The 24296-nt window shown below is 46.1% G+C and overlaps 1 protein-coding gene and 1 long non-coding RNA gene across 6 annotated transcripts in view; one reads left to right on the forward strand and one right to left on the reverse strand.

Annotated features, from left to right (window-relative positions):
- The window catches only part of LOC310742147 (putative E3 ubiquitin-protein ligase HERC3), a 51352-nt gene that overhangs the window by 3215 nt on the left and 23841 nt on the right, over positions 1-24296 (reverse strand). For 2 of the 5 annotated variants that reach the window (XM_083571097.1, XM_083571098.1), the window contains exons 7-24: positions 22996-23126; positions 21770-21930; positions 19947-20023; positions 19326-19450; positions 17763-17822; positions 15913-16024; positions 14637-14826; positions 13774-13937; positions 12179-12292; positions 10483-10506; positions 10307-10396; positions 9507-9677; positions 8237-8380; positions 7236-7402; positions 5332-5398; positions 4340-4422; positions 3345-3528; positions 1149-1251 (exon numbers count right to left, since the gene is read on the reverse strand). In XM_083571097.1, coding sequence (XP_083427223.1) covers positions 1149-1251; positions 3345-3528; positions 4340-4422; positions 5332-5398; positions 7236-7402; positions 8237-8380; positions 9507-9677; positions 10307-10396; positions 10483-10506; positions 12179-12292; positions 13774-13937; positions 14637-14826; positions 15913-16024; positions 17763-17822; positions 19326-19450; positions 19947-20023; positions 21770-21930; positions 22996-23126 — 2167 coding nt within the window. Of the gene's footprint in view, positions 1-1148; positions 1252-3344; positions 3529-4339; positions 4423-5331; positions 5399-7235; positions 7403-8236; positions 8381-9506; positions 9678-10306; positions 10397-10482; positions 10507-12178; positions 12585-12845; positions 13938-14636; positions 14827-15912; positions 16025-17762; positions 17826-19325; positions 19451-19946; positions 20024-21769; positions 21931-22995; positions 23127-24296 lie in introns of all 5 variants that reach the window. The other 3 variants (XM_083571095.1, XM_083571096.1, XR_014538418.1) reach the window with 2 other exon arrangements.
- Positions 16992-18563, forward strand: LOC310742560. Its single transcript, XR_014538555.1, has 2 exons — positions 16992-17185; positions 17932-18563. It is a non-coding gene; the product is annotated as an uncharacterized lncRNA (long non-coding RNA).

Below are 24296 nucleotides of genomic sequence, written 5' to 3' on the forward strand. Positions count from 1 at the left end.
GGTACCTATTTATCTACTTGCACTTTGATGTGCTTTCGAACTGCTAGGTTGGCAGGAGCAGGGACCGAGCAACGGGAGCTCACCCCGTCGCGGGGATTCAAACCGCCGGCCTTCTGATCGGCAAGTCCCACAGCGCCACCCACGTCCCATATTTGATGTTATCTGTCCTTAAAATTGTTTCTAATGTTTTGTGCTTTACTCTTTTTAGAAATTTGAAATATGTGGAGTTTTTACTGCGTATATATATATATATATATATATATATATATATATATATATATATAATCGAAGTGTTTGCTGCCCTGGGCTCCTTTGGGAGAAGCAGCGGGATATAGATTTAAGTGTGACAACAACAATACAGGCAGCTCCCCACCCTTGTTTTCCACATTCAACAAAAACCACATGTTGAGTCTCCTCCTTGGCCACTTTGGACTGCCGATTGCAGAGAAAATTCCATACACAAGGGAAGATTCCCCGCAAGCAGAGAGGGCTAGTATCAAAAGCTTCACCACAATGCAGAAGTGAGATCTGGACAGGTTCCAATCTCAACAGCTCACTCCCTTCACCACCGTGCCAGGGAACAGGTAAAGAGAAGCCTGCCACCTGGTGGAAGACCTTCAGGTGCGTTTCATACAGTGGTACCTCCGGTTGCAAACTTAATCCTTTCCAGAGGTCCGTTCATAACACGAAACCGCTCATAACATGAGGCGCGCTTTCCCTAATGGCACCTCCCGCTGCACCGCCGGAGCGCGACTTCCACTCGTATCCCAGGGCAAAGGTCGCAGCAAGGGGCATCTACTTCCGGGTTAGCGGAGCGCATAACCCGCAGCATTCATAAGGGGGATGGTACGTAACAGGCTCCACTAACCCAGAAATAGTACCTCGGGTTAAGAAATTTGCTTCAGGATGAGAATAGAAATCATGTGCCGGTGGCAGCGGGAGGCCCCATTAGCTAAAGTGGTACCTCAGGTTAAGAACAGTTTCCGATTAAGAATGGACTTCCAGAACGAATTAAGTTCTTAACCCGAGGTACCACTGTATATATTAAGCTAGCATTAACAAGTTATTGGCTTCGACTGTCGGAATCACCGCTCTGAAATCCAAGGGGAAACTGCCATCGCACTAAAAAACCAAAACTAATTACTTACAGAGAAACCTTTTCTTCTTTTCCAGAGGAAACTCGTGAAAGATCTCCCAGAACATTTGCACAGTTGGATGGGTAGCCGAGTAGTCCCCTTTGTAAACTGCGCTCTGTAAAAAAGGGTTCGTTTTAAGAACTCATGGTAAACCTGAAAGACCGCCTGCCCCTGTATGGACCTGAAAGAACGCTTACATCATAGGGCGATAACTCCCAAATGGGCATTTTATGCTGCTGCCCCTTCTATGGAATGTCCTTCCCTCTGCCACGTGTAAAGCAGCAACTACCAATTGCTTCAGACGTCTTGTAAGGACTTTTAACTTTCTGTCCAGTCTTTCCCTGACCCATTAATATAGAACCCTGATTTATGTGTACTAGTCCCTTGAATTTCTGTTTAACTTGATGTTATATCATTTTATTGGTTTTAGGCTGTATTCTTGTTTTAATGGATGTTGTGTTTTTATGTGGAGATTTTTAAAATATTAAGAAGTTTAAAGATTATTTCAAATAAACAATGTAATAACTTTCAAAGGCATATATATTTTGAACTTTGTAAAATGACCCGGAAGGTTGCAAATGCTCAACCCGCATTCTCTAGCTTGGTCCAGGAGGGTTCTAAATATCTTCATAATTTAGTGATGCAGCAGATTGAATTCCAAAGCTGTTGGATGCTGATTCCCCTGATACAGCTGTTCACTGAGAGAGGATGTTGAACCATTTTGAACCAACGTGCTCTTTTAGGAACAGGACCTCTGCAGCTTTCCAGATGCTCCAGTAAGGCTGTAATCCCAAACATACCTGCTAGGAAGTCGGCCCTATTGGACACAGTGGGACTTACTTCCAAGTAAACACACACAGGACTGGGCTGGAGTTGGAAAAGGAAGAATCACACTGAAATGCACTGAGCACAGCATATTGCAAAAAAAAAAAACCCCAACCAAAACCAAACCTCGTTATTATTTTACTTCAAGAATCATTTGAGCGAGGGCTTTGCTTTCATGTTTTGTTTACTGTTTGGTGGTTTCTCCAACGAACTGAACCATTCGGCGAAATTCTCCTGAGTGTCAGACTAGGAACAAGAAGGTGCAGGTTCATATTGCCTACTTAAGTCAGGAAGCTAACAGGTTGATATTTCAACCTCTCCTACCATCTCAGGGTGGGTGTGAGGATAAAATAGAGAGGAGGAGAACCATGCACACTTTGGAGGGCAGGTGAGGGGGGGGGTGGAATGGAAAAAACAGTAAATAATAAAGAGAAAGATGGGGGCGTTCTTAGGTCTCACATCCTAGCCAGACAGATTCTCGGAAGGTAAGGATTAAGGTTTTGCTCAGGACAGTAGTGTGGTGGTCAGGTGGGATTGCTATGAGGAATTATGAAAAATGAAGCAAGCCATTGTGTCAGCAATGAAAGCATTGCTTTGACTGGGCTTGAGCCAATTGACATGATTTCTGATCAATCCAAGCCCCTGCATCTCTGCCCCATTTCTCTTGCCTGACAAGTCACGTACACAGACCGGCTGCTTCACCAGGCATCCTCAGTACGTAAGATAAGGAGGTAGCTTTGATGTAGCTTTTGTGAATCTTTACGTAGATTTTAAGGGCCAGGAAGAGAGTTTACAAGAAGGCGGTAAATGCCTGACTTTCCTTGCCGTCCTTCCTTTCCTGTTTACTGCCTGTTTATGATCTCCGGGTTTGCTAAATGCATTCCTCCTTGATTCCTGTTTATTTAGCCTAAAACGTGTATGCATGCTCAAAGTAGTTATTTGTAGTTAAAAGGATTTCTCTGATCTAACTTTGTCCCCACGTGGCGATTTTTTGAAATGCTCATGGGAAACCTGATTGGTTCTTACAAACGCTGTGTAAGAGTTCTTTTGTTAATAAAATGGCCTGGACGAGAGAGTGGCTATTGACACTTCCTCCCAGAGTCTTGCTGGCCAACAGTGGCGTGGCGTGGGGGGTGCAGGGGGGGCCGGCCGCACCGGGCGCAACATCTGGGGGTTAGGGTTAGGGGCGCAAATCCACGGGTTAGGGGGCGCAAATTACTTGCCTTGCCCTGGGTGCTGACAACCCACGCTACGCCACTGCTGGCCAAGCCTCGTGTCTATTTTATTAATCAGGGTCCAATCCTTCCTTTGCCTTCGGAACACAACAAGTAGCAGTTCTAGATTCACAAAGGGCAAAATATACAGAAAGGTGTGCCTGCTTACCTCTTCCAGTTCCTTCCAGTTGTAGTTGCTGCTCCCTACGATCATGGCTCTGAGCTCGGTGGGCTGGAACATTTCTAGAACTTTACCCCCACACACCTTCAGGAAGCCCGTGGAGAAAGCCATGTACCACTCGTCTACCGAAAGGTTAAAGACGTAATTAACGTACGCGTCGACGAATTCCTCCCTGGGGGATTCAAAGAAACGGCACTGGTCGTTACGAAGAAGCAAACAGGGGCAGATAAGGGTGCTGTCGGCTGAAGCCACTGTCCACCCAGACAGCAAGGGATACCTCTTCCAAACGTTGTTTGGAAGATCACGCGCATTTCATAAAATGCATTTAGATTGCAAAAGCACATTTACAATCTGCACTACTTCAGCACAGGATTTTTAAAATTAAAAACATAACAAATGCCTGCAGGATCAGGCTACCTAGGCCCATCTAGTCCAGCATCCTCTTCCCATAGTGGTCAATTGCATGAACCAGCTGGGGGGGGGGGGACTTCCCCTTCTCCTTCCATCATATTTTCAGACTCCAGAAAAAAAGAAACCTCAAACCAAGCTCTGGGCGATGTTTGCCTATGCAAATCTACGGCAAATATTACCGAACAAAATGTGCGGTGTTAATCTAAAAGACTTTGGATCCATTTTATTGTTTCGCGTTCCCCCCCTGGACCAAACCAAATGTCAGGAAACGAGGAAGGATGAAGAGCAGATGGCAGAACCTTTTTCTACCTTATTGCATTTCTTGTTTCCCCCCAACACAGTCTGGTATTTTTTTCAAGCATGGTCCCTCGAGGCTCCTGCGCAACAGTACCTCTCCCCACCCCCACCCCCTCCATCTTTTATTTTCTTAAGATTTCTATCCTCCCAATCTGAAGAGCCCAATAAAGAGCCCTCTTGCTGGGCTCATCCCAAAACAGCCGCTACGAAGGACCCTGTTGTGTCACTTGTGAAATTACCACAGAGAGCATCTTTAGGCATCAGACGGTAGGCACCTGTTATCTTTCTGCACTGGAATTTTGTCTCCGTCAGGGATGAGGTTCTTCTGCTCCGCCACTCCATAGCTTTCTCTGCACATCTGTTTGTTTGTTTTCCCAACCCAGAAAAAGACAACAAAACTGCTTCATTCTGTATCTCATCAACACAGCTTAAAACAATTAAAAAAGGACATAAAATCCTATAACTGTAGAGTGGGAAGGGACCCATGGGGGAATCATCTAGTCCAGCGGTTCTCAACCTGTGGGTCCCCAGATGTTGTTGGACTACAACTCCCATCATCCCTGAGCTCTGGCCTTGCTAGCTAGGGGTGATGGGAGTTGTAGCTCAACAACATCTGGGGACCCACAGGTTGAGAAAGGCTGATCTAGTCCAATCCCCTGCAATGCAAGAACCTTTTGCCCAATTCAGGACTCGAACTCATGACCTTGAGATTAAGAGTCGCACGCTCTACCAATCTGAGAGCAATGTACAGTTTATATCTGACCACGTTTCCACGCCCTTGGCATACTGCTGGATTGTAGCCAATGAGGCACAATCCAGATTAAAATCAAATGAGCTCAACTTCCATCGACATCAAAATGCAGCTAAACCTTCTCTGTGGTGTCCATTTCATGAACATGGATCTGAGCAAAGACGTACACCCTCAAAAATGGGTGTTCCTCTGACAGCATGGTGTAGCGGTTAGAGTGTCGGAAGAGGGCATGAGAGACCGTGGTTCAAATCCTCACTCGGCCATCAAGCTCACTGGGTGACCTTGGGCCAGTTGCTGTCCCTCAGCCTAACCAACCTAGCCTATTTTCCCCCAAAAAAGGTAAAAACCTTTTGGTCGACCTTATAAAAAAAAGCTCAATCAACTTTTTCAGCTCACTTTAAAATACTGATTTCTTATTTTGGTGCTCCCCAGAATAGGGCTCGTCTTATACATGGGGTCATGTTATACACAGGAAAATAAGGTAAACGCAAGAGACAGACAGATAGATGGTCTTACCGTGAAATATAGGCAGAATGTCTCTTCAACATCATCCCCAGGGTAATCTAAGAGCTGTTGAAGACTCCTAGAAATAAGGTAAAGGAAACGTAAACGCAGAAAGACATTAGAAGAAGTCTGAATCTGAGATACACCCTCTTCCTTGCCCTGCTATTAAGGATTTATGGTATCATATTTTAGGACGAAATTGAGGAAAGCGGGCCAAAAAATACAATCTGATCCAAAAAAAAGTTACAGGAGAGACTTTCAATTTGAATTATTTGTTCATTAACAGTTGCAAAAAATAAAACAAAACACTGCTGCATACTGGAATCTTCCACAGTTACGTTAAAATAGTGTAAAAGAAAGAGTACCGTATTTTTCGCACCATAGGACGCACCGGACAATAGGACGCACCTTGTTTTAGAGGGGGGAGAACAAGGGAAAAAAATTATTCCGCTCTCTGCCCAGCGCCCCTTCAGCGAAGTGGCAGGAGGCGCTGCGCAGAGAGTGGGGGAATTTTCCCCCTCTTGTTTTCCCGCTATAAAACAAGGTGCCGTTTAAGGTGCGTTCAGGCGACTACCTTGGAAGCCTGGAGAGCGAGAGGGGTCGGTGCGCACCGACCCCTCTCGCTCTCCAGGCTTCAGGTTCCTTTCGACCTGCTCTTTGGGGCTGGCGGGGGGAAGCCCACCACCAGCCCCAAAGAGCAGGTCAGGGAGCAGCGGAAAGGCGCAGCGGAGAGGCTGCTGCCATAGTCATGCGTCACTTCTCCAGCTGGGAGAGGGTCGCGGGGCTATGGCTTCTTTAGCCCCGCGCGCGCTCTCCCGGGTGGAGAGGTGACGCGCGCCTATGGAGGCTCCTGCCATAGGCGCGCGTCACCTCTCCAGCCGGGAGAGGGTCGCGGGGGGCTGCTTTAGCCCCGTGCGCGCTCTCCCGGGTGGAGAGGTGACGCGCGCCTATGGAGGCTCCTGCCATAGGCGCGCGTCACCTCTCCAGCCGGGAGAGGGTCGCGGGGGGCTGCTTTAGCCCCGCGCGCGCTCTCCCGGGTGGAGAGGTGACGCGCGCCTATGGAGGCTCCTGCCATAGGCGCGCGTCACCTCTCCAGCCGGGAGAGGGTCGCAGGGCTATGGCGTCTTCGCTCCATAGGACGCACACACATTTCCCCTTGATTTTTGAAGGGGAAAAAGTGCTTCCTATAGAGCGAAAAATACGGTATGTCAAATGCAGAATTCTTAACCGATGGATCAATGATAAGAACTCAAAGAGCCGCACCCAAACAGTGTCACGTTATTTAAGTATATAGATTATTTATAGCACGTAAAAATGGTAGGTTTCAGGAAGGCGTTCAACCTCACACATTATTTTCTGTTTTGTAAATATCATGCTTTGTATGACTTTGATTTTCTTTTTATTTCAATGGGCATAATGAAAAATAAAAATTCTCATCCCCAAAAGGAACACTAATATCAGTTTCGGGCAACAGAACTCCAACACGAAATATTCTCATTGGAGAAGGATGGAAACATAGGTATACAGTGGTACCTCAGGTTACATACGCTTCAGGTTACAGACTCCGCTAACCAAGAAATAGTGCTTCAGGTTAAGAACTTTGCTTCAGGATCAGAACAGAAATCATGCTCTGGCGGAGCAGCGGCAGCAGGAGGCCCCATTAGCTAAAGTGGTGCTTCAGGTTAAGAACAGTTTCAGGTTAAGAACAGACCTCCAGAACGAATTAAGTACTTAACCTGAGGTACCACTGTATTCCTTCTTCCAATGGTTTGCTTTTCCCTCCTCATAACAGGGACACATCCTGCCTTCCTTCCCCAACCCCCAGCACTGCCCCAATTTTATGAAAGTGCCATTGCCAAATTCAATCTAGGCCAATTACGAAGCGGACAGGAAGACATAATTCCAATACTTTCTACCTTCCTTCTGTAGGCGAAAGCTCCTTCAAGTCTTCCAAGCACGGCTTCACATTCAAGAGTTTCTTGTAGAGAGCCAATGGAAAGTGAAGATCCACAACAGTGAAGTTGTATATGGCCAGACCGCAGACGATGCCAATCAGGTGGAACCAATTGTGCTCTACAAAACACTTCGGACACACAAAAAGAAGGACTAGTTAGCAGGAGGAAAGCGTCAGCGAGGAGCTGGAAAGGTTTAGATCTGGAAAGCGGCTAACAATCCCTCCCCCGGGCTGTGAGTCTCCAAACTACAACAAAGCCAGGGTGAATAAAAATCAGTGATGGTTTTTTTAAAAAATAATAAATTGGATTTTTAAAATAAATGCTTTTGGAGGGAAAATCTTTCTAAAGATAGCTTTATATTTAAGTTACATTATAGTCCAAAGGCTATTCATCAGGAAATAAGGATTTGTTTTAAGTTTTTCATGTGTGCTAAAACTCAAGTCTGTTTTTTTAAAAAACAAACAAACCATTAACCACATCAGTTAGCAAAAATGGATACATATGCTATAATGTTATTGTTTTAGTTAAATAAATTGTTTAAATTGTTATTAAGGAAATGATTTTTTTTTCTCCTTCCAATACAGTACAGCAGAAACGTTGTCCAAATATAGTTAACTTATTAAACCTCACAATAATTTCCTAATTATTTGTCCATGTATTTCTAATAGTATAAGCAAATCAGTATTTTTTTTTATATAACTGTAAAAACTACTCTGAAAATTTTTTATTCCAAAAATGAAACCTTCATCTGGTTGTAAATATTAAGATTATACCAGAAAGAATGAGTCTTTCTGTAAAAAAAAAAAAAAAGATTTAAATCAAGTCTTATTGACTAGTGATTTAAATCAAGTCTTACTGACTACTGATTTAAATTGATTTGATTTAAATCAAATCCACCCTGCACCAAGCTAAGCGGGATCCCTGGCAAACAGTTTGTGAGTGCATAAACCAAGCACACTTACGGTATCCGAAAACCACAGCAGGTTCGATTCAGGGTAGGAGGTGAACATCCCATAGATGGGATTCAGGAGCTCTTTCAGCAGCAGGAGGAAGAACTCCTTTGTGACGCCGCCAGCATCAACCGCCTCCTCGCCGTCAAAGATCACCTACCACAATGCCCAAAATGGAGCTTCAGCAATTGCAACAGCCAACTGAGCCATACTCCAAGCAGATCCAATAGACTTACGCCCACCAATTTCAATGAGTCACTATGATACCATTTTAAGCAGAAGAGGATTCCCTCAGAGAATTCTGGGAGCTGAAGTTTGCCCAGGGTACTGGGAGTTGTTAGGAGACCCCCTATTCCCCAAGCACAGAACTACAATTCCCAGAGTTCCCTGGGAAGAGAGACTGATTGTTAAACCGCTCTGGGAATTGTGGCTCTGAGGGGAAACAGGGGTGTCTCTTAACAACTCTCAGCATCCTTAACTACAGTTCCCAGAATCCTTTGGGTGTTTAAAGCGGTATGATACTACTTTAAATGTATGGCTATTGTTGCCTATTGTCTTAATGTGATTCTTCTTTTTGGAGCAGCACCCAGAGAATTATGAACAAACCTCAGTATGCTTTGCTGTGGGAAACTTGGAGCAAGGCCTCAGTAGATTAGGCAATTTCTCTATGTGGAGAGACTTATTGCCAACAAAGGTCCATATAGTCAAAGCTATGGTTTTCCCAGTAGTGATGTATGGAAGTGAGAGCTGGACCATAAAGAAGGCTGATCGCCGAAGAATTGATGCTTTTGAATTATGGTGCTGGAGGAGACTCTTGAGAGTCCCATGGACTGCAAGAAGATCAAACGTATCCATTCTTAAGGAAATCAGCCCTGAGTGCTCACTGGAAGGACAGATCCTGAAGCTGAGGCTCCAATACTTTGGCCACCTCATGAGAAGACTCCCTGGAAAAGACCCTGATGTTGGGAAAGATGGAGGGCACAAGGAGAAGGGGACGACAGAGGATGAGATGGTTGGACAGTGTTCTCGAAGCTGCAAACATGAGTCTGACCAAACTGCGGGAGGCAGTGGAAGACAGGAGTGCCTGGCGTGCTCTGGTCCATGGGGTCACAAAGAGTCGGACACGACTAAACAACTAAACAACAAATGCACTCCATTGCGTGAGCGGCCACTTTCAGCCTCAAGTGATAAAGGCCAGACACAGATTTAGTGCCTCACTGAGGAGGACTAGGCCCAAACACCAAACAAACTATTGCAGCGAGGAACTGCCGCAGGGCCTTACCTTCAGAGGCTTTTTCAAGTCAATATCCGAATGGATGCTCAACTCCCTCAAGGCGTCGCCAACCAAGTTGGTCCTACGAACATGGAGGACCAGGAAGGGGCTTCGAGCCAAGAGGGGCTCCAGGGTGAGGAGCATGAAAACGTTCTGCAGATTCGCCCCACTGATGGCCACCTATAAAAACCACATACAAAAGTCAAGAGCAGCAACAACAACAACAAATGCACTGAGCCCCTTGGTTCTTCATTCCCGGCGTAGAGGAAGTGATACCTGTGGAAACAGGGTTTACTGGCAATTCGCTTTGAGCAGGGGGTAGAAGTGACGCTGCGTTGCCTCCTGAAAACAACATTCCTGTAAAACCAGCTGCTTTGCAAGGATGCCCTCCTAACTCGCTTTGCCCCTTCCTAGTGTTTGGAAATATCTTGACTGGGCCACAAAGAGCGCCTATTTCCCTCCCAAAAATATCCACGTAGGAGGACTGGGGAAGGGTGTGCCGTGTGCCTCCCGCACAGATTTTGCAAAAGTTATTAAAGATCAAGAGCCAGTAGGAAATCTGGCATCCCATTTTTTAATCCCCCCCCCAAAAAAAGGAAAAAAGTCCCCCCCAAAATTGATACTACTTTCATTCTGCTGTGACGTTTTCCTTGTTGTTGCAAGGGTTTGATTAATGCTTTTCATAATACGGAAAACCCTTGTGACCGTTTTTTGGGGGAGCAAAGATCAGTGCAGAAAATATGTTAATAAATAAATGCATGGATTAAAATGACTGGGATTGGCAGAAAGAGGAGACCTGGCCGCCTTACCTGCATCTGCAGCTCAGCATCCGTCTGCAGCATCTTGGTCTTGGCTTGCGCGTCAAAGATGAAAGGGTAAGAGCACAGAGTCACGGCATCCTGGAAAGTAGGAGCAGTTCAATTTAGCGGTGGCAGCCTGGGCCTCTGCTGAGAACTACTTTGGCAAGAGTAATTGGAATGGTTACCTGCATAATTGATGGTCTGACTTTCTGGGGAGGGGGAGAGAAGGGCGAGGCAAGACAAAGAGAGAGAGAAAGAAAATGAATAATGTGTGAGCTTTTACTTAGAGCAGTGCCATCAGTTACGTTGTAATCCTACCCTTCCCCTAAAGGGTAGCCTATGTTCTCACAACAATAATATGAGGTAGGCTTAGGAGCGGATAATGTGGGTGGCTGACCCCACCCCCAATAAGATAGGTGGCTTCTCTGTCCAAGTCTGACACCATAAGCACTAGATCAGGGGTCAGCAAACTTATTCAGCAGGGGGCCGGTCCACTGTCCCTCAGACCTTGTGAGGGGCCGGACTATTTTGGGGGGAGGGGGAATTAACGAATTCCTATGCCCCACAAATAACCCAGAGATGCATTTTAAATAAAAGCACACATTCTACTCATGTAAAAACACACTGATTCCCGGACCGTCTGCAGGCCGGATTTAGAAGGCGATTGGTCCGGATCCGGCCCCCAGGGCCTTAGTTTGCCTACCCATGCACTTAAAGCAAAGGCTGGCCCATTTCATGGGTCTTTTCGTGGTTTGTGAACTACACACACAAGCTGCCTCTCTGTGGAATAGTGGCTCTAGGCCCCACCCTACCCCATTTGGTAGAGAAGGTTGGTTCATGCCCCCCGAACCAAGAATGAACCTGCTAGAGAAGTGCCGGATATACTTTATTTAGGGTCCAGTGTTCCTTTCACAGACAAATCCTTCTGTGTTTCCATTTCTCCCACATCTTTTTGTTCGCTCCCCACCCTGCTTTTGGCTCAGGGCTCTTGTCTTAAGACTCAGAGTTCCACCATCACCTCACCTCACCTGCTGGTTAGGGTCTCTCTCCTACCCAATGCCCTACGCTTCTCCTCTGGCCTCTACTCCAACAGGAGGGTGTCTCTCCTTCAGTTCCCAGTGCCTCACCCTCCCCCGTTTCAAAGGAAAGTTTGTCATGCAACACTGGGGTGGGGGAGGAAGCTGCTACTCAAGAAACACACTTCGAAAAGGTCCATGGGACACACAACTAATCTTGCAGTTCTTTGGATCTTGGCCATTAGCTGTATTTTTAGCTGCATCTTGAAGTTTCCCACACCTGAGACCACACGGGATGCCAAACATGGGGAAGATGGTCATGGTTTGCCCCCAACAGCCTAGCAGCCCACCTGCTTTCTATACTACATACACTGGAGATATTTTACATGCATGCATGTATAGATATCTTATACACACAAACGCTTGCTATTTTGAGAATATTGCTGGTTTTTTTCTTTAAAAAAATGGAAAAAATGGAAAAAAAACCCCACTTCTAGCCCTTGTGGGGAGAATGATCTGAAAACAGACTTGGAACTCAAGTTTAAGGTTCCACATGGGATTTCAATATCCTGAACAACCATTCTTTCCTATTTGCCATCTAGCACTTTGTCTCTAATGTCCACATCAACCCGTTTCTCTTGGATCCTACTAGGAGACCACATAATCCCTAAACTTTCCACGTTTCCCAGACATCCAAATCTTGAAAACAAGCTAAATATGCACGCTGACCATTTACATTAAAAGCCTGTAATGACTGCGGAATTTGCATTTGTACCGTGATCCATTTTGACAACGCTCACAGCTTTACAGCTGCAAACCCTGAGTTGTTCCCTCCCCTCACAACCCATTGCATGACACCTCTTACCATTCCAGCTTGATGCAAAAACCACATCAGGTAGTCTTCCTGGATATCCACCAGACTGGAAATCTCTGGGATATAAAACTTGTCATATTCTACGTGTTTTACTTTCTGATTTACCTGTTTTGGGAAAGTAGAAGGAAAGCACTTCTTTGAAGAAGCAGAGAATAATAACCAGCTCCCTCAAACAAAACGGGATGAAAACCCAACACTTAAGTCAGTTACAAGCAAAACTAGTACAGACACATGCTGAACAAGTTTAGGAATAGAAGGCACATCGAGAACAGAAAACAGAGGAATGAGTGGTCAACACAAACCCAGTGCACAGAACTAGGTGCATAATGAAAGCAAGGGAGATTTAACATTTGCAGAAGAGCCTACACGGGCACACACGGGCAAAACAAACCACAACCTTTGTACAGTTGTACAAAGGGTTGAATACGCTTCGAGTTGAGCGCGTTCAAGTTGCGCTCCACAGCAACCCGGAAGTAACAGAGCGTGTTACTTCCGGGTTTTGCAGCTTGGCATGCGCAGACGCTCAAAATGATGTCACGCGCATGCGCAGAAGCGGCGAAAAGCGACGTGCGTGTGTGCAGACGTGCCGTTGCTAGTTACGTTTGCTTCTAGATGCGAACAGGGCTCTGGAACGGATCCCGTTCGTATCTAGAGGTACCACTGTACATCAAAACAAGGTGTGGTCTGAGCCTAGACACCAAAAGGGCCCAGCACAAGGACAAACTTCCAGTGCACATGTTGACAGCATTTGCATCAAAGGCAACACCATTGTTTAACACTGTTAACACTAGCAGGAAAAGGGAAGGGCTGAGCCTCAGTGGTAGAGCATGCAATAGTGGAAGAAACACCTCTTTACCTTGACTTTTGACATCTGAGATAGGTGATTTTAGAGCCCACCCTATTCCTGTGACTGTAACTTGTTTTGAACTGTTTTTAATGCTGTGGTTTTAAATTGCTGCGACACCCCCGGCCCCAAACTCTGGGAATTGATAGTGAAGGGTAGGTTAACGCATGTTATTATTAACATGTTTTGCATGCAGAAGATCCCAAGTTCAATCCATGGCACTTCTAGAGAGGGCTCTGTCTGAAATTCTGGAGAGCCACTGCCAATCAGTGGAGCCAGATGAACCAATGATTGGCTCCGTTTTCTAAGGAGCCCATGCAAAGGGTTTGCCTTGCACACCCACTTCTCCTTCCCCTCCCTCTTCCTGGGTTGGTAGGAAGAGGAACAAAGCAGGATTCCGTTTTGCTTTCATAGATTCTTGGCCGATCATTACGTGCAAGCCATGAAACACGGCTCAAATTACATCCTAGCCAATTTCAAACAAAACCAACTTGGGTTTTGAAGTGGGCTTGCTTGCTAAACCACAGTTCCTGGTTCATGTGTGCTGCTGACAAGACAGGAGAAGTGAAACGGAACCCTGGTTTATTTCTCCTCCGGGAAATAAGCAGGAGAGGGGATGGGGTGTTTGTGAGTCTTGTTCGGGCTCACAGAGGCTCGATTCGTGTAAAGTTAAATGGTGGTTTGGCATGACGTGCGAAAACGGCCACTCTGCACAGGGACACAACCACCGCAGTTTCCTTACTTTATGAAGTTTCTCCAGAAGTTTGAGTGCAGCTGTGATGTAACTGCCATACAAGACAGGGATCAATAATGTTTTTCTTCCGTTCAAGAGGTAAACCACGGCACCTTTATAGAGATCCACCAGCCTCAAGAAGTACCCTGGACATACCTGAGACCACCAGTTATCTAAACAGGGTTACACAAGGCAAAACATGTAGCTATTAGCTTAATCATAGAATTGTAGTTGGAAAGAGAGCGTCATCTAGATAAACATGACAGATCTCAACTAGATCATACATGACAAATGGCCATCCAACCTCTGCTTAAAAACCTACAAGGCTTCAGGAGAATTATATTCCTATTAACAGACATATTTGCTTGGGGGGGGGGAGGGAAGAACCACCAACATATGACGCCTATACCATTTGTAAACACTAAAATCCCGGCATATGAATGGGGTCAGATTTGCAGTTTGATAAATGCATTCCTACAGATGCGGTCCAATCTTAAGCATGTTCACTTAGGAGCAAGTCCCACTGAACTGCGTGGGCCTTATATTCCCAAGTAAGTAGTGCAAAAAGGTCTTCGGTCTTTGTCAAGCATCACACTTGACAAAAAGACGGCTGATGGCAGGGGTGCCGAGAGTTGCAGCTAGGCAATTATCTGGAGGACCGCAGGTTCCCCATCCCTAGTTTATGGTAGTGTGGCTGAATATGCCTTGAACACCAAAGGTAGTCGCTTTATACCAGGTATGGGGGAAAACTGGACCTCTGGATGTTAAAATTCCCATCAACCCTACAAGCATAGTTAATGGCCACAGCAATTTAGGAGAGCAAAAGTGGTGTGAAAACAGGGAAGGGGGGAAACTTGGTGTGCATCTCCTACCTAAGACTTTACTGGGGTTCCTGTCCAGACGCAGAATCGCCATCGCCAAGGGAAGCGTTAAGGTGACGTAGTACTTTGAGTCTTGAAACGGCGGGAACTCTGGGAGAATCAGGTAGATTCTCATGGCTTCAACGTCCGGTGGGGAACTGGGCAGCCCTGGAATCAAAAAGCTTTCAAAGCTCTTCAGGATCTGCAAAAAGGGAGGAAAGAAATGAGACTCAAAACACAGCTCTACTGCAGCCACAAAGGCTTGTTCCAGCTCAACTCTGGCACTATGGAGCCAACCCAAGTTTATGAACCAGTCACAACAGGAGCAATTTCGACAGGCCTCCAGAAGTGGAGACTCAACCAGTGTATTTGGAATTCTACAAAGTCATGGTGAAACAGTGATCTCCAAAGTAGGTGCTGGAGTTTGGTTTTGGGAAGAGAGGAGGGAAAGTGACAGGAAGGGCTGTGGTGTCATAGCAAACAACTACAGTGGTACCTCAGGTTAAGTACTTAATTCGTTCCGGAGATCCATTCTTAACCTGAAATTGTTCTTAACCTGAAGCACCACTTCAGCTAATGGGGCCTCCCGCTGCTGCTGCTGCCGCGCCACCGGAGCACGATTTCTGTTCTCATCCTGAAGCAAAGTTCTTAACCCGAGGTACTTTTTCTGGGTTAGCGGAGTCTGTAACCTGAAGCGCATGTAACCCGAGCTACCACTGTACAACAAACCGTGCTCAGATTTGGGAGCGTTTAGATCTGGCTTGCGATTGCACACCGTACAGTGGTACCTCGGATTACATACACTTCAGGCTACCTACGCTTCAGGTTACAGACTCCGCTAACCCAGAAATAGTACCTCGGGTTAATAACTTTGCTTCAGGATGAGAACAGAAATCGTGCTCTGGCAGCGCGGCGGCAGCTGGAGGCCCCATTAGCTAAAGTGGTGCTTCAGGTTAAGAACAATTTCAGGTTAAAAACGGACCTCTGGAACGAATTAAGTACTTAACCCGAGGTACCACTGTATTCTAAACTGGGAAAGCTTGGCTTCATCAGGAGAACCAGCATCCAGGTTTCAAACATGCAATTGAGGCAAAATGTTTTGTATTTTGCACATGAAGGGGGGTAAGACCTGCGAGATGTTTGCCAAGGCATGTCCTTAGGACAGTTTTGAGTCATACTAATGAACAGGTTGTGGCTTTGCTCTCTTACGAGTTTCCTCATGAGCTCCTCCCAAAAGCTCTGTACAAAGCAGAAAGCTTAAAAACTTTAACGCCTTTGAAGTCTGCACCTGGTCGAGCAAGATGGAATGCTGGGACGTCATCAGCTTATCAAACATCAGTCTGGTAGAATTCAAGTCGACCCCTGGAATTTTGGGACTCGTTTTAAAATGTTCATCTATTCTACAAAATGAAAATGAAAATTGAGAGATAGAAATATTCCTGGCGTGCAATGTATTTACAAACAGTAATTATTAACGTTTGAGCTACTTAACCTATACGCAGCTTCAGACTCTGTAATTAATAGTTGCTCATACAAACTTCCTATTATGTCGAAGATGAGTCCTTATCAGGAGTATCAGCAAGACCAATGAGCAACTTACAACCACGCAAGGAGCTTGCACTTCTCTCAGTAGAATTCTGTCACTCAGTAGAATTTTAGCACTCTTTCCACGGAATCTGACTGCCCCTTATTAACTGTGGGAGCTGTATAAAACCACAGCTTGTTTAGCAACCATGTGCAGATTCTAGGTTCAGCGGCAATTTGCCAACTGAATGCCAGTTGTAAAGGAATACCAACTGCAAAGAATGGGAATTGCTTTCATGCCCAGCTTATTGGCTTTCTGGAAGCACCTGATGGTGGGGAAAAGGATGATAGATTAGGTGAGTATTTGCTAGATCCAGCTGGAGGTTCTCTAGCTGCCATGAAGCAAGGAAAGATGACACCCAGTAATCGAATAAACGGCAGCAGGCAAAAGACCTGCAATCCTTCTAGTAAAACCAAAAAACCTGCAGCTTAACACGCTCTTGAGATGTTACATCACAAGCAACGTCTGTAGCATTTTACAGGTGTTCCGTGAGCACATCAGTGCTCCAAACGCCAACCACAAATTCCTCCCCCGGCACAAACATGCTGCTAAGTTAGCTGCTGAGGCTGCAACAGCAGGTGCCCTCTTGGGGAAGAAGCTCCATTTACCGTATTTTTTGCACCATAACACTCACTTTTTTCCTCCTAAAAAGTAAGGGGAAATGTCTGTGCGTGTTATGGAGGGAATGCCTACGGGTGGCATGCCTACGGATTTTCCTCCTCTAAAAACTATGTGCGTGTTATGGTCGGGTGCGTGTTATAGAGCGAAAAATACGATAAATCACATACCGTATTTGCCAGTTGACTGCTAAAAGCCCATAGGATGCACAGAGCACTAAACGTAGCCCCTGATAGCTTAGCTACCATTGCCATAACAACACAGACAACGGACCCGAGAAGGTTCCTTCCAAGGCGCCTGGAGGATCATGTTATCCTAACGGTACAGAGCCAGCACACAGAATTGGTTCTGACAGGATGTAAGTTCAGCCAGGGAGCTTTTTCTATGCCTGCATCAGCCGTCAAAAATCTTACATAAAGCTGCTGGGTCAGGCAGTGTCCCTCCTCCCCTCCACATGTTTGGCCCTGGGCTGTGAGGCCTCTTATGTAACCATCACTAGGATTCGCAGAACAGCTAGTCTTGGGGGTCCAAGTATTTTCCCCTCTTCTATGCCTCCACCCTCCTTGGTCAGGAAGCCACCAACTACTTCTTATTGCTTAAAAAATAATAATTCTCACCTTCCCCACCCCCTTGTGGCAAAAACATGGCTCCCCCCATCTCCATATTATTTTCACAACAACCCTGTGACATAGGTTAATGGCTAAGAGGTGATGGTTGGGCCCAAGGTCACACAGTGAGCTCCCTGGATTTGAACCCGGGTCTCCAAGGTCTTAGTCCAACACCCTGACCACTAGACCACACTGGCCCTCACAGACTGAAACCTCATTGGCCACCCACTTTACATCTGCTTGATCAAGAGTCACCACTGCAGGAACTAAGCCTGGAAGACATCAGAGGGTGTTTCCTCCTGCCCTATGTAAGTTTAAGGCACTTACTTCTTTTCTAAGAAGCTCCCATTCCAGCAGGCAGCCGAGGACAGGATCTGCACAACCTCACTGCTTAGAGTGGAGGAACAAGAAGAGAGAGGAATATGGGTTATATGGCCTCGCTGTTGTTTTTCACACAGTATATTTACTTTTTGAGTTTCGTTGCCCTTGCTCTGAGGTGAAATCATCATGGAACCAGCTGGGGTAGCCTAAGTTACATCTGTGGAGATTGGCTACCCAGCTGTCAGTCTCGTGATGTCACTATGACACCAGGTGGCCCGTTCTCCCTTTGGAGTTGCGCGAGAAAGGGAATTCCAAACCCAGCCTCAATACTGTCAGCCTTGTGGAGGCTGACTGAGGCAGCTTCAGCATGGGACAATTGTGTCATGCCTCAGGAGTACTGAATCAAACAACTCAAAGCATGGATTCCACCTGCCCAACCCTGGACGGGTATCTTCAGGGCCACTGCCAAATGTTCCTGGGGACCTCTGAAGACAGGATGAAAATTATCCATGTGATGCAGAGGAGTCCATAACAGAAATCCAGACAGCAGCAGCTCCTCTACCCACTAAGCTTTTTTCACCAAGTTTGGGGAACTAGTTGACTAGCCCTCACTTGAAGATCATGAAGTATTTCTAAAAGTTAAGTCGCTTCCTCTGGCGCCCCCAAAAAACAAGTGCCTAGAATTTCCTTGCTTTCAGAAACCCATCAGCAAATTATTTGATTCCATTTATGAATCACTTCCCATAAAATATCACAAAGGGATTTCAGAGTAGGAAAAAAAACCGGCAATAAAAAGAATAAAAACAATGGCAATGGTTGCCTAGGTGACTGTCTACATCTCCTTAGATAGCCTCTGGCTTTTACACACATGTGGTCTACCACCCACATCTATTTTAGAAAAGCCAAAAAGTACTGTAGCCTGGCAGAAGACGACTTAACAAGTAGCTGGGAAATTTGGAAAGTGATACTTGGAAACAAACTCTGACTCAACACTAGAACGCACCTACAGCAGAGAGCTGCAGAGTCTCCATCGACAGACTGCTGTAAGCCAAGGATGTTGGCCAGGCAGATGTTGCTGAACTACAATACCCATCATCCCTGGCCATTGGCCGTGCCTGCTGGGGCTGATGGGAGTTGCAGTTCTGCAATGTAAGCCATCACACCACTCAGTGGAAGCAACAATCTGAGCAGGCCCTCTGTCTACCCTGAGCTGCAAGGCCGCTGCTCCAGCAGCCAACAGAGAACAGAACATTCACTGGTGCATGATGCGAGAAAAGGATTCTGATTTTCAGTTCCACTCTGGAAGGCAGACATTATGGCACACACATCTCAGGGGTGGAGACGACGACGGAATGAGGTCTATAGGAGTCTATAGGCCACGGATGAGCTTACAGGGTCATTTCAGAACAGAAGGAGCAGCTCAAACACATCCCATGCCAACCCATCAAAGGGCAGCCATATTGTTTCCAGAGGTTACGTCCCAACCCTTGAACACCTATGAAGATTTCATACGAAGCCACAAGGAAGAAATACTGAACAGTGCGTCAGAAAAGCAAAAAAGGAACATACTTCACTGAATTAGGATTGTTCTTTTCCGAAAGCTTTTGTCTCCACATGTCTATTGTATCGTCATTAATCAAACAGGTGTAGTCACTTTGATTTATGGCCCGGAAATCATCCGCTGGCTGAGAATTCTGGAAAAGGAGGTAGGTCTCAACGCGGATTTCGCCAAGTGGGATTGGAGGGGCTTCACTGCAGCTTTCGTTAACATGCTAGGGTAGCTTCCCTCTAGGGAGGCCCTTTTGACTGGGGTTTCCTACTATGCGCCACCCCCACCCCAGAACAGGCCACGCCTACCACTAGATAACTTACACAGAGATGATATCTATCAGTTCCAGGAACCATACTCCCCAGGGACTGTTTGGATGTCCTCTCCAACCTCATTATGGACAGCATCTCATTTCTCCTGCCCTGCCCATTTCTGGTCCTGTCACTGAATGCTCGAGTGTTCGTCCAGGCCAAGTGATGTTACAGTTGTGTCGTATATGGGACCTGCCTTTCCTTCGCATATAAAGTTTGCCCTCTTATCAGAAGTGCACGAGTTTGAGGCCCAATCGGGGAAGAAAGGAGAAGCAGCCAAATAACATCCCTACCAGCCGTGGGTAGGAACCCATGCCTTCCCCTATTTACCTCTGTTTCAGAGCAAAGCACGAACGTCTGGTCTCCTCCAGAGAAGATATGTTTAACAATGTAATATTTACAAGCATCTGTTGGGAGAAGAACGAAGCAAATTAGTTACGGCTCAGTACTCACAAACACCTTACGTACTTCCTTTCCCCTTGCAAACCAGGATTACAAAAGCTATTCAGGAGCCAGAAAATGTTTTCAGCAGGGGGCCGGTCCACTGTCCCTCAGACCTTGTGGGGGGCCAGACTATATTTTGAAAAAAAATATGAACGAATGCCTATGCCCCACAAATAACCCAGAGATGCATTTTAAATAAAAGCACACATTCTACTCATGTAAAAACACACTGATTCCCAGACCGTCCGCGGGCCGGATTTAGAAGGCAATTGGGCCGCATCCAGCTCCTGGGCCTTAGTTTGCCTACCCATGCTATAGATCATAATGCCTCTTTGGGGTGGCTGTCTGCCTGGTACAACTCAGAAGACAAGAGACCAAAGGCATTCGCTATTTTTTAAGACCATGTTCTTAATTTGCATTATTTAGAACTTATGCCACTGCTTTCTCTTTGCTGCATTAACTGTTGTCTCAGAAACTGTGAAATGGTGGACTGTCTCCTCTAAGCAGCATGCTCTTCTGAGGCTTAGCTGAAGACTCAATTTTATTTGGCATATTGTGACACAGCGCAGAGCAGGAGCGCAGAAAGCTGGCTTACACCAAGGGAGTCCCATGATCTGTATGGTTCAGTGCTGTCTACGTTGCTCACCTGCAGCTCTCTAGGGTTTCAGGCCAGTCTCACTCCCATTCCTAACTGGAGACACGGAGGATCAAACTTGGGCTTTTCTTAATGTGAAGAGTCTCCTAACAACTCTCAGGACCCTTAATAAACTACAGTTCCCAGGATTCCTTGGGGGAAGTCATGGCTGCATAAAGTGATGTAACACTATGGCAGATCAAGTTGATGAACTATGCCGAAATGGCAAAATTAACTGGGAAGCTCAGGGACCAAGAAGATAGGAAATTTTAAAAAAGAATGGGAAATGTTTATAACGTATGTACAAAATCACTGCAAACAGGTCGAAACATTAGCAGGATTTTAAATACACTTGTAATGTAATAGAAACTACAGATAATTTAGGAAGATGAAAAATTTAGAGAAGTATTGATATGCAGATGCAAACAGAATTAAGAGGACCCACGGATGGGATTGGGGGCAGGGGGAGTCAGGAGATTCAGAGTAATCTCGATACATGAATGTGTGTGACATTCTGATGTAACTTTATTCTTTTTCTTTCTTTTCTTCGAAAATCAAATTAAAAAATTATTTTAAAAAGTGGTGTAACACTGCTTTAAATGCATAATGCAGATGGAGGCCTTAAGTTCTCATCCATAATAGACTCTTTTTTGTCAGCACAGAGAGAGAAAAAGTGACAGCACAGTAGCTGTCACTCTTCAACATTCCTAACAGATGGTAAAGCTGGGGCATTATAAATTTGCTGCTTCAGAAACAAATGTGTGATTTATTTATTTATGGCAGCTATAACCCACCCTTTAGCAAAAAACGAAACAAAAAACCCTTTCCATAGCAGCTTACAAAAATCAGCACTAAGACAGCCCCTGCTCTCAGGCTGACAATCTAGAAGGGCATGACACACGTCAGTATTAAGCAATGTGATGGCTTGATCGATATCTAAGGTAGAGCAGCATATTCAGGCTTACTTGCACTCTGACTGGTCTCAACTGGTCTCACCTACACCCACTGGTTTCGCCTACACCCACTGAGCACGTGTCAGAATCTCAGCTTTGCTTCTCTTCGAGTCACAACTTACCTGATCTACCAGAGATTTGTTCATTGTGAGCTGCCCAGGGGCCTTTGACTGGGGAAGGACATTTAAGACTGCAGGTGTGCCCAGTTCCCAGCTGGCCTCTGGTTCCGCAGCCGAATGCATAGATAATTCCTGAAGAAGGCACAAAGGCGAGAGTGTGCTGCCTGCAAACAACAACAGAACAAAAATATTGCAAAGTTCATAAGAGTCTGCACAGATATATCTGCTTACAGTTGCTTTTTTTAAATTGCAGGAATAAAAAAAAATGGAGTAGAGAAAGTGTTTTGTTCTTTCATTATTAACTGTCAAGAGGAATTGGAAAACATTCATCTTTATGCATACATTCGGTGGCTGGAAAATACGGTTCCTGCCAGCCCCGGGATCAAAGGGTGGAAAGCTTTTAACTCTTGTTTTTGGATTGTTTTAAATCATAGAACTATTAGAAGGGACCCAAGGGTCATCTAGTCCAACCCCCTGCAAGGCAGGAATAAAATAAACGTTTTGGAATAAACAAAATGCTTTGCTTAAAGCTGTGGATCAGTTTGCCACCCTGGTTTCCTCCTGGAGGAAGGGTGGGATATAAACTGAATAAACAATAAATACTATTCCCCCCCCAACCATATTACAATTTAAACATTTATTCAGTATACAACTTTTCCCACCCTCCACCTTCATATGTATCTGGCCGTAACGGATGTAAAGAAATGCACTGAGGTGTCTTCAAAAGTCCAGATACGAACCTGCAGCTTTCAGGGATTCCATTGCTCATCCTAACCTCTCGCTGCAACAGCTCTTAAGAATAAAACAGCAACGGCCACGCAATTTAAGAACGGATTTATATACAGTGGTACCTCTGGTTACGAACTTAATTCGTTCTGGAGGTCCGTTCTTAACCTGAAACCGTTCTTAACCTGAGGTACCACTTTAGCTAATGGGGCCTCCCGCTGCCGCCATGAGATTTCTGATCTCATCCTGGGGCAAAGTTCTTAACCCGAGGTACTGCTTCCGGGTTAGCGGCGTCTGTAAACCTGAGGTGTTTGTAACCCGAGGTACCACTGTACAGAGAACATGTAAGATATATGAAAGAATGTGTTGTGCTATTATCCTACTCTGAGCCCCGCAGATTCCAGCTGCTGCGGCTTCTACTGTGCTAGGGGGCGAGCAAGGCTGACCATTCCCCTGTCCCAGCGCCACACACTTGCGAAGGAAGAACCAAAGCGCTCACTCACCTACCACAAGCGATTTGGGACACCTCACTGCCCATCAGCTCCAGGACCCTTCTGGGGTTGACTTCATCGTTCAAGGAATCGTGGCCAAGCTGCCCACAGGAGCCCGAGCCGAAAGTAAACACCCCTCCACTCTGGCAAAGAAAGGGCAGACAATAATAGTTCCACTTAGAGAAGAGCAGGCTCTCACAACAGCACCGGCCACTTGCCCAGCTGAACAGGAAAGCGGTGCTCAAGGCCTGCAGACAAACCACAGGCAGCCATAGGAATTTCAAAGATCATCTCCAGTAGCAAATGAGGTTATTTGCTGGCACCAAAGACGTTTCCAAGCACAATTCAAAGTGTTGGTCTGACCTTCAAAGCCCTAAAGGGGCTTGGCCCTGTATACCCAAAGGAGCATCTCCACCCCCGTGCTTCAGCCTGGACACTGAGGTCTAGCCAGGGGCGTTCCGAGGGGGTGCCATTCCAAAAAAGGGGGTGGGGACAAATTACAGTCATACGTTTGCTTCAGGTTAAATATTTTCAGGTTGCGTCCCACGGCGACCCGGAAGTACCGGAAAGGGTTACTTCCGGGTTTCGCCGCTCGCACATGCGCCAACGTTCAAAATGACGTCATGCGCATGTGCAAAAGCGGAACATCGCGACCCGCGCATGCACAGACGCAGGTTGCGTTCTGCTCATGTTGCGAACGGGGCTCCGGAACAGATCCTGTTCGGAACCAGAGGTACTGCTGTACAGACCCCCCAATCAGCAGCAGCCCCCAGCGGCACACCACACCCTGCAAGCGATGCGCCACGCCCCCGGGACGCACACCACGCCCTCTGGCATGAGCACCGCTCAGGGTACCGGAGCAGGTTGCTTCGCCTCTGGGTTCAGCTCCGAGGGTCTTCTGGTGGTTCCCTCATATGAAGCTACAGGGAACCAGGGAAAGGGCCTTCTTGGTGGTGGTGCCCATCCTGTGGAATGCCCTCCCATCAGATGTCAAGGAAATAAACAACTATCTATGTGGGAAAGTTTTTAATGTTTGATGTTTTATTATGCTCTTATATTTTTTGGAAGTGGCCCAGAGTGGCTGGGGCAATCAGTCAAATGGGTGAGGTACTAATAATATTACAGTGGTATATTGGTTCTCAAACTTAACCCGTTCCATAAGTCCATTCCAAAACCAAAGCGTCCCAAAACTAAGGCACGCTTTCCCATAGAAAGTAATGCAAAATGGATTAATCTGTTCCAGACTTTTAAAAACAACCCCGAAAACAGCAATTCAACATTAATTTTACTGTCTAACGAGACCACTGAGCCAT

The sequence above is a fragment of the Podarcis filfolensis genome (assembly GCF_964270895.1).
Source record: "Podarcis filfolensis genome assembly, chromosome: 9".
NCBI lineage: Eukaryota > Metazoa > Chordata > Lepidosauria > Squamata > Lacertidae > Podarcis > Podarcis filfolensis.